This window comes from Cervus elaphus, chromosome 5, assembly GCF_910594005.1.
Source record: "Cervus elaphus chromosome 5, mCerEla1.1, whole genome shotgun sequence".
Classification (NCBI taxonomy): domain Eukaryota; kingdom Metazoa; phylum Chordata; class Mammalia; order Artiodactyla; family Cervidae; genus Cervus; species Cervus elaphus.
Window position 1 is genome coordinate 35,044,236 of NC_057819.1, and position 18,896 is coordinate 35,063,131.

The 18,896-nt window shown below is 35.0% G+C and overlaps 1 protein-coding gene across 4 annotated transcripts in view; it reads right to left on the minus strand.

Annotated features, from left to right (window-relative positions):
• FSTL5 (follistatin like 5) overlaps positions 1-18,896 on the minus strand; it is an 864,807-nt gene that overhangs the window by 567,200 nt on the left and 278,711 nt on the right. For all 4 annotated transcript variants that reach the window (XM_043902330.1, XM_043902328.1, XM_043902329.1 and 1 more), the window contains exon 4: positions 5,562-5,810. In XM_043902330.1, the coding sequence (XP_043758265.1) occupies positions 5,562-5,810 (249 nt within the window). The remainder of the gene's footprint in view (positions 1-5,561; positions 5,811-18,896) is intronic.

An 18,896-nucleotide genomic window follows, 5' to 3' on the forward strand; every position in this document is an offset into this window, starting at 1 on the left:
CTTATATATTTTTAAAATATCTTTGGCAGCCTAGTTTTCTAGCCTCAGTTCTCTAATTTCTGCCTTAAATAATAATAATAATCAGGTAAGATAATCGACCAATTAATCAGTTAGCCAAATGAAATGTAAATGCCTCTCTAGATTATACCAAAAAAAAGACACCATGTCAGATTTCATTCAAACCGCGCACACAGAAGTATAAAAAAGCATATTTCCCAAGTTGTTATTGTTTGTGATGCACATTTAAGCTTACAGAACATTTGCCTTTATGGCAGTTTTATTCTCAGAGAGTAAATGGTGAAAGAGTTTCTGTTCGATTGATTTTCTCATAAAAGGTTAATTCTGTACTCTTCTTAGCATAGGTTATATCTTGAGTTTCTTACTCCAACTTACCACTATATTCTGAGTGTGTAAATTCTGCTTAGTATTCCAGACTGATCTGGTACTGAAGTGAGAGAAGTTTTTGTTATGTGCAGATATGTGTGTATTACAGCAGTTAGAAAACCATTTGGGGGTAGGGGATGGGAAATTAAGGCAAAACTCTCATGACAGTTATTAGTGGGCATTATATAAAATGGCATGTTCAGTTCTATAGTTAGCATCATCATAAAAGAATTTGATGCCAATATTTCCTGGCGGCTCAGATGGTAAAGATACCGCCTGCAATGCGGGAGACCTGGGATGGGGTCCTCTGGAGAAAGAAATGGCTACTCACTCCAGTATTCTGGCTTGGAGAATTCCATGGACTTTGCAGTCCGTGGGGTTGCAAAGAGTCAGACATGACTGAGAGACTTTCACTATAATGTTCTATATTCTATTATAGACAGTTTCTTCATAATCAAATAAATGTGAGTAGAAATAAAATAGAAAAATTAACAGATGTCTGTTTTATCTAGTTTCAAAAATCATAAAGCACTAAAGAAAATTCTCTGTGAGTTCATGTCTATATTCACCAGTCAGTAGTAATGATGAGTATACCAATAAGGCATTTAAACATTTAAAACAAATAATGGGAATAATATATGTATATGTAGATATAGTTTAGATGGGGCTTCTCTGGTAGCTCAGAAGATAAAGAATCTGCCTGCAATGCTGGAGACTGGGTTCAGTCCCTGGGTAGGGAAGATCCCCTGGAGGAGGGAATGGGTTACCCACTCCAGTATTCTTACATGGATAATCCCATGAACAGAGGAGCCTGGCAGACTAGAGTCTATGTGGCATCAAAAAGTCAGACATGACTGAGCAGCTAACACTTTCACTTTTATATGTATTGACACAGAGATATAAATATAGACATAAATGTTTCTTAATATGGACTTGAACCTTAGTTTTAAAATAATGAATAAATATACAGGCTTAAATGCAAATGCCAAACATGAATTTGATAAATTCAATATGTGAAATAAGACTTTGCTTAAAGTTCAAATAATTTGTTAATAATGCAAACCCTCCTTTTTTAACTTTTTACAAAGTTTTTGCTATTACTTTTCAGTACTTTATATTTTTATTTTTTGAGCTTTTTTAAAAATTTATTTAAATTATTTATTTATTTTACTTTAGAACATTGTATAGGTTTTGCCATACATTGACTTGAATCTGCCATGGGTGTACATGTGTTCCCCATCCTGAACCCCTGCTCCCAACCCCTCCCCATCCCATCCCTCTGGGTCATCCCAGTGCACCAGCCCCGAGCATGCTGTATCATGCATTGAACCTGGACTGGTGATTCGTATCACATATGATAACTTACATGTTTCAATGCCATTCTCCCATAGCATCCCACCCTTGCCCTCTCCCACAGAGTCCAAAAGACTGTTCAATATATCTGTGTCTCTCTTGCTGTCTCGCATACAGGGTTATCATTACCATCTTTCTAAATTCCATATATATGCGTTAGTATACTGTATTGGTGTTTTTCTTTCTGGCTTACTTCACTCTGTATAATAGGCTCCAGTTTCATCTACCTCATTAGAACTGATTCAAATGTATTCTTTTTAATTCCATTGTGTATATGTACCATAACTTTCTTATCCATTCATCTGCTGATGGGCATCTAGGTTGCTTCCATGTCCTGGCTATTATAAAAAGTGCCACGATGAACACTGGGGTGCACGTGTCTCTTTCAGATCTGTTTTCCTCGGTGTGTATGCCCAGAAGTGGGATTGCTGGGTCATATGGCAGTTCTATTTCCAGTTTTTAAAGAAATCTCCACACTGTTCTCCATAGTGGCTGTACTAGTTTGCATTCCCACCAGCAGTGTAAGAGGGTTCCTTTTTCTCCACACCCTCTCCAGCATTTATTGTTTGTAGACTTTTGGATAGCAACCATCCTGACTGGTGTGTAATGATACCTCATTGAGGTTTTGATTTGCATTTCTCTGATAATGAGTGATGTTGAGCATCTTTTCATGTGTTTGTTAGCTATCTGTATGTCTTCTTTGGATAAATGTCTGTTTAGTTCTTTGGCCCACTTTTTGATTGGGACATTTATTTTTCTGGAATTGAGCTGCAGGAGTTGCTTGTATATTTTTGAGATTAATCCTTCGTCTGTTTCTTCACTTGCTATTATTTTCTCCCATTCTGAAGGCTGTCTTTTCACCTTGCTTATAGTTTCCTTTGTTGTGAAGAAGCTTTTAATTTTAATTAGGCCCCATTTGTTTATTTTTGCTTTTATTTCCAATATTCTGGGAGGTGGGTCATAGAGGATCCTGCTGTGGTTTATGTTGGAGAGTGTTTTGCCTGTGTTTTCCTCTAGGTGTTTTATAGTTTCTGGTCTTACATTTAGATCTTTAATCCATTTTGAGTTTATTTTTGTGTATGGTGTTAGAAAGTGTTCTAGTTTCTTTCTTTTATAAGTGGTTGACCAGTTTTCTTCTAGACAGGAAACACGGATGTCCATTTACAATATCTGGAACATGGAATCAACCTAGATGTCCATCAACAGATGAATGGATAAAGAAGTTTTGGTACATATACACAATGGAATATTACTCAGCCATAAAAAGCAATGCATTTGAATCAGTTCTAATGAATCTAAAGCCTATTATACAGAGTGAAGTGAGTCAGAAAATGACAGATAAATATCATATTCTAATGCATGTAGACGGAATCTAGAAAAATGGCACTGAGGAATTTATTTATTTACAGGGAAGCAATGAAGAATCAGACATAGAGAAAAGACTTGTGGACATGGGGAGAGGGGAGGAGAAGGTGAGATGTATGGAAAAAGTAACATGGAAACTTACATTACCATGTGTAAAATAGATAGCCAATGGGAATTTGCTGTATGGCTTAGGAAACTGAAACAGGGGCTCGGTATCAATCTAGAGGGGTGGGATGGGGAGGAAGATGGGAGGGAGGTCCAAAAGGGAGTGGAGATATGTATACCTATGGCTGATTCATGTTGAGGTTTGACAGAAAACAATAAAATTCTGTAAAGCAAGTATCTTTCAATAAAAAAAAAATTAAAAAAATAAAAGCAATAAATATTTTAAGGAGAAATTTTGTTTTGATATTTTTCTATTTGAAAATAACTAAATATGAATTGTTAACAGTCCTTGAATATAATATTTTGACTTGCTCCTTCCTTTAGGTCATTATTTGAAACAATATAAATTGCTGAAATTGCACAGAAAGTATAATCCACAATTATAAGAATTAATTTTAGTCATCATGGTGTTAGGCCTCCAGCTCCATGGAATCTTTCTTATGTCCAAAGTTTGGTCAATTGCACACTAATAGCACAAGCAATTTATTGTTTTATTATAGATTATTTACTTTCTTTCTGTTGAAATAAAGTTATCTTATATATATATATATATAACGCAAAACACAAAAACAAATCAATAAACAGAAGACTGACAAATTCTGAGACCTAGGTAATGTATTAACCCCTGGTAACTCACCCAGTTAATATAAATTAAATTGTAATACTAAGTATGATGACAATAAATTTTGAAGCAATCATAGATTGAATAAATATGCTTAGTATAAGTCTGAAGAACAAAAGCTTTTCAAACCATTGTTTAACAAAGTAACTCATAAGGAAGGCAACATTCCTGGTTATATCCAGTTCATTTATTTCTATGTTGATTTACATATTGTGTAGCATTATGCCTAAGTTTCCAGTAATAAAGCAGAATATTAAAATAGCAAATTTTTTTCTCACCTCATGATATTTCATTTTATTTGTTTCCATATTATCAATTGCTGGTTGTCATCTAGACAAAACTTCAATGTTAGAATGATTCTAAGTTAACTTAATTGCATATTATTTACACAGTTCTGTATCATGTTCTGTGGAATCGTAAAATTTTCACTTTCATTTCAATTCAAACTGACAGGAAAAAACTCTTTTATGAAGATTAAAGGAAAATATTAATACAATTCATTTTAGCTCTCTATAAAATAGATTAGATATTCTTTCTGTAAAAGAAGAGAATCTAATATCATCAATTGTGTATTCAAAATGCACAGAGTTCACTTTGGTAAAGAAACTATTCCTACAATTTATCTCATTTATATGAAAGGACTTCTAGTAGCACAATGACTACAGACCCTTCCATCTTAATGCATTTGAACACTTATTCAACGAAGTTTGTAAAGAAAACAACTTATCCATGGGTACATGAGCAACATTGTGTGATACTATAAATTTAAGTTAATAATTAAAATATCACACAAGCTTTTAAGTGTAAAATTACTTTGGCAGCACTCTGAGAGTCTGGGATGTGGACCCCATTTAAGATTAGAAATCAAATTGATCACTGACCTTTTTGAATGATGGAAGTTCTATATACTTCACATTTCAAAATTTCAGTCTGGGTTATGACTATTAATGAATAAATATTCTTTCTAGTATAAATAAATACACAAGAAATATATTTATAAATAAATGAAAGGCATTAAAGGTATTTAATTATTTACTTATCTAGCATGTTAAAATAATTAGTCAAATTACTAATTCAGCAGTACTTTTCCATAAATAGTTCCCAATGATTTTTAGTACCATGGAAGTAAATACTGCTAACTTTTAATTTTAAATTATTGTCATCTCAGTTTACTAATTGGGTTTAGCATGAGTTCTTCATAGTTATTTCAGTGGGCATTTACCAGTTCTGTGTAATTTGAATTAGGTGGTGCATGCTGAAGGCATCATTTTTAATCAGGATGAAATGAGATGTTATCACAGGATGGTCTGGCATTCACTCTTCTCTCAATTTCACTCCAGGTGCATTTCACTGGGTGGAATTGGCTTGTTGACTGAATTGGCCACTCTGTGTCCCTAAGAAAACTGCCATGATTGGGAAGCCATATGGTGCAATGCTGTAAGCTATATTAAATTTTGAGTCATATTTTGGCCAGCTTTGTTCCCATAACAGATTCAGAATTGTATCCATACAAACTTCTATTCACTTACTAATCACAAGTGTCTTTAAGCCCATATTTCTCTCCTTTTTTGGAGACTTTCAGTTAGTGATGCTAGAATTTAAATTAAGGGGAATTGTTAAGAAGAAGGAAGAAATAGAGAAAGGTGGCCCTTTAGGCTCACCCTGCCTTTACCTTTGAAGAAGCAGTCTTCATTGTGGACAATGGTAATCTTGTGTTTCTTCAGGCAAGCAGCTCTGTGCACCTCACAGTGGTTTTCATAGAATTGCCCATCAGATCCACACACAGGTTTGTAGTGCCGATTGCAAAGGTCCATACAGGCACATTCTGCCTGCCCTGTCTCTCTGCTGAGAACACAGTGCCTTCCCAAACCACAGTATTTGTTTTCACAAGATCCCAAAGAGCCATCCTGAATTAGGATCCCTGTAGACAAAAAAAAAAAAAAAAAGAAAAAAAGAAAAAGAAAATCACTTGGATTTATAGATTTACGTATCCAAATAATATGCTGATATCAAAGTTTCAAGGGATTAGAAAAAAATAAATCCAAGAGAAACATAATATAATCAGGATTCAGTTGTTCTTAAGAGAAGGGATTTTTATCAGAATCAAACCAAAAAAAAAAATATATATCCTTGACATTGATCCCTTCTTTCACTTTTCTCCTTGACCTCTCACCTCCCTACTCAATGAGTATTACAGTCCTTAAGGACAAGGGCTTTAAATTTAAAGTGCTGAACTCAAATTTTTCGCCAATTATTAGCTTTATGCCCTTGGAAAAATTACTTCCCTGTGCTAAATTATCTCATCTATAATACAAGGTTGATAGTATAGACCATCTCCTAGAGTTGTAGTAAGTAGTACATGTACTGATCCACAGGACACACAGTCCAGGCATATAGGAAATATTTAACAAATGCCAACTTTTACATTAGCAGAATTCTGGTGGGAGAAAGGAAACATATGTATGTAAAGTAGGAAATAGGAGAGAATAGGAATGAGAAAAAGTGTCTTGAAAACTTTTTGGGTTCTAACATCTGATCCTTTCTTGTTTTGACCTTTGCCACTTGGCGATCACTGATGCATTTCATGACTCAATGAACAAATCATGAAGAATTTTATTATGTTGTTACTTGTTTAATCTAACAATCTACATCTGCCTCAAAAACAGGAGAATCTAGCAATCTTGCAGTAAAACCAAACTAAGCAATTTCATTCTTAGGCTTTTATAGGTAAATCTGAGAACATTATGTGACTGAAAAAAAAAAAGTAAAGTGTACATATATGTCTATGTTCTATCTATATAAATATATATATATATATAGAAACAGAGGAAAAATATATATCAAAGAATAATATACATTCACATATATACATATATGTAAATGTGTGTAGATATAGTTACCACTGCTGACACATACATGGCAAAAAAAAAAGTTTTGAGAGGTTGTAAACCCTGTAACTCAATGGTAGAGTATCTGCCTGAAATTAAGGAGATGTAGTTTCAATCCCTGGATCAGGAACATCCCCTGGAGGAGGAAATGGCAAACCATTCCAGTATTCTTGCCCGGAAAAATCCAGTGAAGAGAGGAGTCTGGGAGTCTACACTCCGTGGAACCATACCTTGGTTGGGTACCTAACACATCTATAACTTGGTTTCCTCATCTGAAAAATGGGGATTATAGTATATCTTCAAAGGGTTATCAAGATTAAAGGGCTTGTGAGGGACAGATCAAGATAGCAGATTAGGAGGCACCTGGGCTCACATCCACCACAAACACTTCAAACTAAATATACATTAGAAAGGCTCTTGCTGAAATCTACCTGGGACTAGCAGAAGAACTCTTCTACACCCAGGCTATAAACAAAGATCCACAAAGCATCTGATAGGAAGGGAGGAGCAGGGATCAGTCATGAACCCACATCCCTATCTGAGAATACAGAAGTAGAATGGATATCACAGGTTTGGGGAATTCTCCCTGGGGATCAAGGGATTCAAGCTACATATTAGGTACCCCAACCCAGGGGTCCAACAGGAAGGTTAGCTCTCTTAGCTTGTTTGAAAATCAGTGGGGCTTACCAGAGGGCTGTCAGAAACTAAGACTCCCCACTTAAAGAATATACACACAGACTTACTCCGGGTTACATGGAGGCAGCAGACTGAAACTCCCTGAGGCTCTGGTCAGCCTGCCAAGGTTCTCCTGCCCATCCCCAGCCTGCATGGCCTCCTGCTCTAGCCCATCTTGTTCCTATTCCCCACTAAGCAATGAAAGTGCAAACACTTGGAGGGAAAGGATCCAGTTCAGACTCCAGCCCCGCCTCTGACCAGTGTGAAAGCAGTCATTGCCAGTTCATGAGTCTCGTGCCAGCCTATGCATACCTGAGATGGGACAGGGTCAGTTCAGTGGTGTGGCGTCACCTTTGTAACCCCAAGCCAGCCTCTAAAAAAGTGTGCATCATGGGAAAAAGTGAAGTCGACACAGAAATGCAACCCCAAGCACTCAGGTACAGATCATATCCCAAATCAAAGTGGACTCAAGAGAAACCAGATCCCTCAGAGCTCCTGCTTTAGCCTGTTGGGTCCCAACATTACCCCAGTCAGGACAGTAACAGTTATTGAGCAAAGAAGATGCCCTGACTTGTCTGCCTCTGGTTTTTGCTCACCAAATTCAGCCCTACACTATTTGATGCGCTTATGGCTGAAAACTTTCTGAACCTGAGGAAAGAAACAGGTTATCCAGATCGGGAAGCACAGGGGGCCCAAACCCAAAACAAGATGAACCCAAAATACCCACAGAGATATATCATAAATGGCAAAGAGAAATGCAGAGAGTCACAAAGAAGGGGAGCCTCATAAGGTTATCAGCTCATATCTCTGCAGAAACTTTTCAGGCAAGAATGGAATGGCATATATTCAAAGTGGTGAAAGGAAAAACCCAAGATGCTCTACCCAGCAAGGTTATCATTCAGAATTGAAGGAGAGGTAAAGAACTTCTTAGATACGCAAATGCTAAAAGAATTGCTCAATATTAAACTGACCTTACAAGAAGTACTGAAGTCTCCTTTAAGTGAAAAAGAAAAGGCAATAAGAAATTATAGGGTGGTAAAATCCCCAGTAGAAAATTCAAGTACATAGTAAAGGCTGTGGATCTAGCACTTAAATAATGTAGTATAAAAGTTAAAAGACCAAAGTAATAAAATCAACTATAGATACAATAAACAGTTAGGGATAGACATTAAGAAGTAAAATATGAACTCAAAAAGTATAACTTGTACGTAGGGAATAAAAAGTATACAAATTTAAGAACATATTTACATTTAAAAGAATATCAGGGTAAATCAAGTAGATATAGTTATAGGTCAACATATATGAGCTTTATGGTAATCACAAAACAAAAACCTACAGTAAATAAATACACATAAAAAATAAACATACAAAAACTAGACAGAATAGAACACAAATGTAACACCGAGGAAAAACATCAAACAACAGAGAAGAGACAAAGGGAAAAAAAAGAACTAAAGCAAATGCAAAATTCAGAAAATAAATAACAAAATGACAGTAATTACATGTATATCAATAATCACTTTTAATGTCAATAGACTAAATGATGCAATCAAAATATAAAGGAGAGCATATTGAGTTAAAAAAAGGACAACAACAGCAAAAACAAGACCCATCTATGCTGCTTACAAGATAATAAATTTAGAGCTAAAGACACACAGAAAAACTGAAAGTGAAGTACGGAAAAATATATTCCATGGAAATGGAAATAAAAATATGCTGGATAGGCTTTCTATTTTAAAGTGGTTTTAAAACAAATTTTATAATAAAAGACAAAGAAAGACATATAAGGATAAAGGAATCAATACAATAAGAAGCTATAGCATTTTAAAATATAAATTCAACTAATATGAGTGTTTAAATATATAAAGCAGCAATAAACAGGAATAAAGGAAGAAATTGACAACAATAAAATAATTGTAGGGGACTTTATATTTTTATCAACCCTTTATCAATGGACAGATCATCCATACAGAAAACTAATAAGAAAACAATGACATTCAGTTCAGTCATTCAGCTGTGTCTGTCTTTTTACGACCCCATGAACCACGGCACGCCAGGCCTCCCTGTCCATCACCAGCTCCCGGAGTTTACTCAAACTCATGTCCATCGAGTCGGTGATGCCATCCAACCATCTTATCCTCTGTCATCCCCTTCTCCTCCTGCCCCCAATCCCTCCCAGCATCAGGGTCTTTTCCAATGAGTCAGGTCTTCGCATCAGGTGGCCAAAGTATTGGGAGTTGTAGCCTCAACATCAGTCCTTCCAATGAACAACCAGGACTGATCTCCTTTAGGATGGACTGGTTGGATCTCCTTCTAGTCCAAGGGACTCTCAAGAGTCTTCTCCAACACCACAGTTCAAAAGCATCAATTCTTCAGCGCTCAGCTTTCTTTATAGTCCACATCTATACATGATCACTGGAAAAACCATAGCCTTGACTAGACAGACCTTTGTTGACAAAGTAATGTCTCTACTTTTTAATATGCTGTCTAAGTTGGTCATAACTTTCCTTCCAAGGAGTAAGACAGATTGTAAGAGTTGGAATACATATGTATAGGACACTATATTTAAAAACAGCACCATCAGAGAGTAAATTAGATAATACCTTGATAGAAATAAATATATAAAATATAAATTTCACAATGCTGTGCACCTGAAACTAATATAACATTGCAAATCAAGTAAATTTCATTTGAAAAAAGTCTCAGCACATGTAAAACTCCTTTTAAAAGTTAGTTAATTTACTATTTTTAAAAAACTAATATTCACAAGAAGAGATATACAAATAAGCATTTAAATCATCAATTTATTAGTTTTTATAAATAAAAGCTTCAAGTATTCTTATTTTCATAATAGAAGTAATTGCTAATGGAATTTAGAAAAATTGAAATTAAAAAAGGACCAACACTATCAGAAGTATAATTTAAGAAATTATATTTTTGATACCAGTGTAAATTGGAACAAATCTTAAAAGCAACTTTATATTAATTATACTCTAATACCACACTAACATTTTTGAGAAAATATTCAAAGACATTTATAACAAAATATAAGAAAAATAGAATTTATTGAACCAAGCTTTCCAATTTAATATTATTTTAAATAACTGATGGCTCTGAAATATTTAGTATATCTTGGAAAATAAATTTAAAGTCATACTTCTTGAAGTTTGGCATCTTGTAATGGCCTAGAGAAGTTTCATAGAATAGACCGAACCTTGAGTTTAGGGTTTCTGACTAAATAGATATGGAATTGAACCCTAAATTTATATTTCTAATTTTCCAGGTGATGATAATTTTGTTTCTGTGATCATATTTTTGGGTCTTTGACTTAATGAAATCCTACTTGCTAGATAAAATAAATAAAAACAAAAAGACTAAGAAAACACTTATGAAATGTCCTTAAGTTTAAAAATGGGAAGTTTATGTCATTATCATTGTTGATGTTCAGTCTCTCAGTCGTGTCTCACTTTTTGCAACTGCATGGACTATAGCACGCCAAGCTCCTCTCTCCTCTATCTCCTGGGGTTTGCTCAAATTCATGTTCATTGAGTCAGGGGTGCTATCTAATCATTTCACCCTCTGCCACCCCTTTCCTCTTTTGCCTTCAATCTTTTCCAGTATCAGGGTCTTTTCCAATGAGTCGGCTCTTTGCACCAGGTGGCTAAATTATTGGAGCTCTGGCTTCAGCATCATTCCTTCCAATGAATAATCAGGGTTGATTTCCTTTAGGATTGATGGGTTTGATCTCCTTGCTGCCCAAGAGACTCTCAAGAATCTTCTCCAACACCACAATTTGGTATCATTAATTCTTCAGCATTCAGTCTTCTTTATGGTCCAACTTTCACATCTGTACATGACTACTGGAAAAATTATAGCTTTGACTATATGGGACTTTGCTGGCAAAGTGATGTCTCTATTTTTTAACACCGTCTCTAGGTTTGTCATAGCTTTTCTACCAGGGAATAAGTATCTTTTTAATTCCATGGATGCAGTTATTGTCCACAATTATTTTGGAGCCAAAGAAAATAAAATCTGTTGCTGCATCCACATTTTCCACTTCTATTTGCCAAGACGTGATGGGACCAGGTTTTGTGATCTTAGTTTTTGGAATGTTGAGTTTCAAGCCAGAATTTTCATTCTCCTCTTTGACCCTCATCAAGAGGCTCTTTAGTTCCTCTTTCCTTTCTGCCATTAGAGTGGTATCATCTGCACATCTGAGGTAGCTGATATTTCTCCCAGCAATCTTTATACCAGCTCATGATTCTTCCAGCCCAGAATTTTGCATGATGTATTCTGGATATAAATTAAATAAACTGAGTGACAATATACAGCCTTGTCTTACTCCTTTCCCAATTTTAAAGCACTTAGTTTTTATATTCTGTTACTTCTTGACCCACAAACAGGTTTGTCAGGACACAGCAGTCTGGTACTCTCATCTCTAAGAATTTTCCACAGTTTGCTGTGATCCACACAGTTAAGGAGTTTAACATAATCAATAAAATAGAAGTAGATGTTTTTCTGGAATTACCTTGCTTTCTCCACGATTGAATGAATATGGACAATCTGATCTCTGGTTCCTCTAACTCTTCAAAACCCAGCTTGTGCATCTGGAATTTCTCACTTCATGACTGCTAAAGCCTAGCTTGAAGAATTTTGATCATAAGGTTGCTAATATGAGAAATGAGCACAATTGCAGAGTAGTTTGAACATTCTTTGGCATTGCTCTTCTTTGGGATTGGAATGAAAACTGCCGTTTTTTAGCTCTGAGGCCACTGCTGAGTTTTCCAAAATCGCTGGCATATTGAGTGCAACACTTTAACAGCATCAGTTTTTAAAATTTTAAGTAGGTCAACTGGAATTCCATCAGCTTCACTAGCTTTGTTCATAGTAATGCTTCCTAAGACCCACTTGACTTCACACTCCACGATGTCCAGCTTAGCTGTCTGACCAAACCATAATGGTTATCCTGGTCATTAAAACTTTTCTGGTATAGATCTTCTGTGTATTCTTGCCACCTCTTCTTAATCTCTTCTGCTTCTGTTAGGTCCTTACAATTTCTGTCTTTTATTGCATGAAATGTTCCCTTGATATCTCCAGTGTTCTTGAAGATATCTCCAGTCTTTTCCATTCTATTTTTCTCTATTTCTTTGCATTGTTCATTTAAGAACATCTTATCTCTCCTTTCTATTCTCTGGAACTCTGCAATCACTTGGCTGTATCTTTCACTCTTGCCTTTTGCTTCACTTCTTTCTTCAGTTATTTGTAAAGCCTCCTCAGATAACCACTTTACCTTGTATTTCTTTTTCTTTGGAATGGCTTTGGTCGTGATTAAAACCAGATAAAATCATATGATAAAATGAACATAATTGATTAGGTAACTGGATATAATATTGGCCAAATTTTTCTAATTTTACATAATTGCTTTTTTTTGTTCAATGTAACACATTAAAAAAAGGAAGCCTATAGTTGTATAAAATAATGAGCAATTTCATTTTGGAAAATTTTTTACCTTATACGCCTACCAGTACTTAGGCCTATTGTCAAGCTTTTAGGGTCCAAATGGGGTTGTCATTATAACATGGGTATTTGATTCATGTAGTTGTATTTTTAAAGTTTTATAACTTACATTTTCTTTATTTATTTACTATCTTACTAACAATTTGTGGGGTTTTTTTTTTTTGCTATGAAATAGTTTATAATTTACTAATAAAATGTTTCATTTCCTTCTCAAAAAAAATCTAAAAATAAGTTTAAGGTCAACAGAGTCAAGATATTATTTTGCATTTTGTTCACAAACTGAGGCAACTATCCAACCAGTACAGTTTCTAAAGAAGAAGGTATGCTCTGCTATAAATGAGGTCATTTATGATATATTTAGGTCAATGAGTCTCTTTCCTTGATTCTCCCTCTTCAATTTTTTCCTTTTTGCCTATACTCCAGTTCAGAGATTTGTATTAGAATGGCCAATAGGCCATTTTCTGGAAGTTAATGAACTGTCTTACACTAGCTAGAAGCTGTGTGTTGCATATAGCTGCTACAATTAAAGGAAATTTAATTAATTCATATGCAATTCAAAAGAAAGCTCACATTATGTAAATGAATAGCTAGAACATATCCTTTCTGACAGTAATTATCCATGACTAATGCTGAACTTAAGTATCAGCTGAGATTAAATCAATTTAATCTGATCAACATGTCAAAGATTTCTTTTAAGTATACTCTGTCAGATAGCACACTAAATGAATTTTACTCAAGTACTTATATCCTGCCATCTCACAACTTAATAGAATAACATTTGTTCCCCCAAAAATGTGTATATTTAGCAGGCACACTATTTTATAGCTTCTATGCCTTCAGGGCATTACAATAATTTCACAGTTTTAAAATAAACAGAACTGAAACAAAATACAAAAGATACCATATGTAAAGCAAAATCATTCTACATAATTCTAAATATGATCTTCTCAATTATGATTCATTCTCTTCAATTGTTTTACATAATATACATTTTATCAAATAGGTATTTAAATAGAGCAGATCTAGGTTGAAATAAACTTTAGTAAAATATGTTATTTTCATGTGCAAAGGTACTATATTAGATGCTACAGAATAGATCAAAAGAGCAGACATAGATATTTTTGCTAGTTACTGACAAAGTACATAAAGCAGGATTTGGGCCTCAGGAGAGAGGTAACAATTTGGGGGCATATTTAGAGACACAAAGGTGTGTGAGATGGGTAATATCAGGTAAGAGCTCACATATGTTATGTCATGGCATAGTTGAGGTTATATTTGAGGAATGGGTTAGGAGCTCAAAAGAGATGTAAGGGATACACAGAGTACGAATAAAGTTTAATGCTAGATCTAAAGCAGTAACAACAGGAGGAAAAAAGAAACAAATTTTGGTGAACTAACTATCCCATAAGCAAAACTGTTTTAGAGCACCAAGTTATTTGAGGTGTCAATTGTCTCATCAAAGTGCATAATGTTATAGTAAAAATGCAAGTATTATGCTAACTGTGATTTGCTAAAAAAGAACAATAGATTTGGGGGCAGAGAATAGGATTATAATCTTTGCTTTTCTTTGCTATTAATCTGGCCTCAGCCGGGCTGCAATCTTTTTGAGCTAGATGTTCAAATGGTAAGATAAGAAGAAACATTTTTAGACTTACTCTCATCAAACAAATTATGTCATTTAACAATCCTTGGCAAAGCAGTTTCTAATAAAAGGTAATGTGAGAAACATGTTTAGTAATCTTTCTCTAAATATATTTAGAAATATCAATAATCTAAGATATGCAGATAATACCACCCTTATGGCAGAAAGCATAGAGGAACTGAAGAGCCTCTTGATGAAAGTGAAAGAGAGAGTGAAAGGCTGACTTAAAACTCAACATTCAAAAAACAAAGGTCATGACACCCAGTCCCATCACTTCATGGCAAATAGATGGGGAAACAATGGAAACAGTGACAGACTTTATTTTCTTGGGCTCCAAAATCACTGCAGATGGTGACTGCAGCCATGAAATTAAAAGACACTAGCTCCTTGGAAGAAAAGCTATGACCAACCTAGACAGCATATTAAAAAGCAGAGACATTACTTTGCCAACAAATGTCCATCTAGTTAAAGCTATGGTTTTTCCAGTAGTCATGTATGGATGTGCGAGTTGGACCCTGAAGAAAGTTGAGTGCTGAAGAACAGTTTTTTAACTGGGGTGTTGGAGAAAACTCTCGAGAGTCCCCTGGACTGCAAGGGGATCAAACCAGTCAATCCTAGAGGAAATCAGTCTTGAATATTCATTGGAAGGACTGATGCTGAAGCTCCAATACTTTGGCCACCTGATGTGAAGAAGTGACTCACTGGAAAAGACCCTGATACTGGGAAAGACTGAAGGTAGGAGGAGAAGGGGATGACAGAGGATGAGACGGTTGGATGGCATCACTGACTCCATGGACATGAGTATTAAAAACCTCCAGGATGGACAGGAAAGCCTGGTGTGCTGCTGCTGCTGCTGCTAAGTCGCTTCAGTCCTGTCCAACTCTGTGCGACCCCATAGACGGCAGCCCACCATGCTCCTCTGTCCCTGGGATTCTCCAGGCAAGAACACTGGAGTGGGTTGTTATTTCCTTCTCCAATGCATGTGTGCATGCTAAGTCGTTTCAGTCGTGTCCAACTCTGTGCGGCCACATGGACAGCAGCCCACCAGGCTCCCCCATCCACAGGACTCCCCAGGCAAGAATACTCGAGTGGGTTGCCATTTCCTCCTCCAGTGCTGCAGTCTATGGGGATGCACAGAGTTGGACATGACTGAGCAACTGAACTGAACTGATAGAAAGCATCAACTGTACAAGATGGAAAATTATTTTTAGCTTAGATTTGCTAAAATGTCTTTTTCCTAAAATTTTCTCATTATTTTTTTTCCTTGCACTGTTAGTACTTATAAAAATGGACTCTAAGATCAAAGTCCTTTATTTGGATTCCAACTGTCAGTACAAGTGTGGTTTTAGGCAGGTTAAAGTCACTGCACCTCAGTTTCCCCATATAACTAGAAGATAAAAGAAACTGTGCATTATTTAAATGAATATATAAAATGGAGGTAATAATAGTAATCATAGCAGCATATGGTTGTTGAGAGGATTAAGTGAAATGAGGTACAGAAAGTTCCTGGCATAGTGTATATTTTAATAAATACAGTTTTAAAGAATTATCATTAACTATGGATTTGGCATGCAACATATATTGGCTTAGAATCATTGGAACAGATAAAGAACAGACTTTCTCAACATTAGTTATTATTATAGCTCTTGGAAATGTACTTATTGGAGAGTTTAAAAGTGTGTTTTCAAATAATGCACCTAAAATTTTCAACAGTATCCACTGGATAATAATTTCCTCACTTGCAAAAAAAAGTAAACACATTTGTTCATTAGATAGTTTGATTTAAATATTTTTTTAAAAAATTGGTAACATTTATTTTCCATGTATGGAAAAATAGGGAATCACTTCAATAAATCCAAAATAAAATTTTCTGTTGCACGCTGTAAACTCTAACAAAACATATGTGAGCCTCACAAACTTCATGCAAGTGATAATTCAAGTAAATATTCCAAACCTACAGAAGATTGAGCATAGTGGGATCTTTCCATGAACTTAATGACTGGAATATTTATTTCCTGCTACTATTTTGTAAAGTTGGTTGAAACAAGGTTGCTTGACTATAAGTTTGCCTGGGGCACCACTACTAAGAAACAGTTTGAATGGTCACATCTCTACAGCTCAACAAATTTGGAACTTTCAGTACCATCTTATTTCAGACAATCCATTGGACTTCTGCAAGCACCTTCATGTAATTCTGCATTCAAATGTATTTTAAAAGAAATACATTTGAAGAAATAAAGGTAAGTACATAAAATGCTGGGGATTCAGTTTTATTGCATCCATCCAAATTATAGTTCCTGTTTAACACAAATTAGTTTTTGCCAGTGCAAATGAGTTTTGATGTATCATTTCAAGAAGTTAGAAGATTTAAGGTAACTAAATAAAATGACAAGAGATCTTATTTCATGTCTGCACTGTGATTATAGCAGCAGAACACTGAAAGAGTTTAAGCAACACTCTCAAACCTCTCACTTCAACTTGTGATCTTGGTAACAAAGTACAAAATAGTTTTAATCATTAATTTTATCCTTTCCAAGTCCCATCTAAGAGCCTGTATTTTTCTCTTAAAATCTTCTCTAGTCAATTGAGAACTTAGAGTAGTATTTTTGATAAATACTTGACCAGATAAAAATATTTTTTCATCATCATGCTATTTATTTAGATCATAGAAATGGGTCAGAAGCCAAAGAAATCTTACTATGATAGCTTTGATTGGTAGCTAGAAATGTCTTGGCATGATAGATAGATAGTTGACAGATAAACAGTGAAAGAAAGAAAGAAAGAGAGACAGATAAATCAGAGGCAAGAATTAGATATTTAATATTTTCTTTTTGATAATTATGATATTTAAAAGCAAATGTTAGGAAAGATTTTGAGTGACAAACCTATGGTAAACCTAGACAACATATTGAAAAGCAGAGATATCTCTTTGCTGACAAATGTCTGTATGGTCAAAGCTAAGATTTTTCCAGTAGTCATGTATGGATGTGAGAGTTGGGCCATAAATAAGGTGCTGGAGAAGACTCTTAAGAGTCCCTTGGACTGTAAGGAGATCAAACCAATCAATCCTAAAGGAAATCAACCCTGAATATTCATTTGAAGCACTGTTGCTGAAGCTCCAATACTTTGGCCACTGATACAAAGAGCCGACACATTGGAAAAGACCTTGATGCTGGGAAAGATCGAAGGCAAGAGGAGAAGGGGTGGAAGAGGATGAGATTGTTAGATGGCATCACCAACTCAATAGATATGAATTTGAGCAATCTCTGGGACTTAGTGCAGGACAGAGGAGCCTGGCATGCTGTAGTCCATGGAGTTGCAAAGAGTTGGGTATAACTTAGCGACTGAACAACAATGGAAATGTATTTATTTTGCTAAGTCATTAGGTGCCATTCTCCTTTATGATGCTGCCTAATATAACAAACAAGGAAATAAATTAATTCAAGAACATAACAGACAAGTGTTTATATAAGACTATGCAATGAAAATAAAGATATATTGTAAATCATCTGTGAAACTAAATATACTTCAGGCTCTGGAATAAACCCCAAACTTTAAAACATCATTATTTCTTAGGAAGATTTAAAGCATTAGATAGATAATTCTCAAATAATCTACATGTTTTCACACAGTGGTGAAAAATATTAAATTGTAAAATCAAAAATTCTAAGTGAAGATCAAATTTCATAATGGAAGGGTATATTTGAGTAGATAATCTTTAGATTCATTATAATGCTAATTTTTAGAGAATGATCAGCCATATGGCTAATAGAGAATTGAGGGAGAAATAGACATGGCAATTTCTATTATAACTATAGGAATTAAAGCCTGCTAAAAGAACTTTGCTTTTGGAATTTAAATGGTTTCATTTCAAAACTCACATCAAAAAGTTATTTTGAAATATCATTATTTATAAAGAAATAAAGATGATTTATTATTTGATTTTGTGCTTGTAATCAAGGAACTTAATTTTTAGAGTGTTTTTAGGTTCACAGCAAAATCGAGTGCAAAGTACAAAAAGTTTCTTAAATCAGTCCCAGAAAAGACAAGTACCATATGATCTCACTTATATGAGCTTCTAAGAGTAATCAAAATCATAGAGTAAAATGGTAACCTGACAGGGATCAGAGGAGAGGGGAATGAGGAATCACTGTCTAATAGGTATGGAAATTCAGTTTTGCAGGATAAAAAGAGTTCTGGAGATGAACGTTGGTGATGGTAGCTCAACAGTATGAATGTACTTAAAACCATTTCACTGGACACCACTGAGCAACTAAGCAGCAGC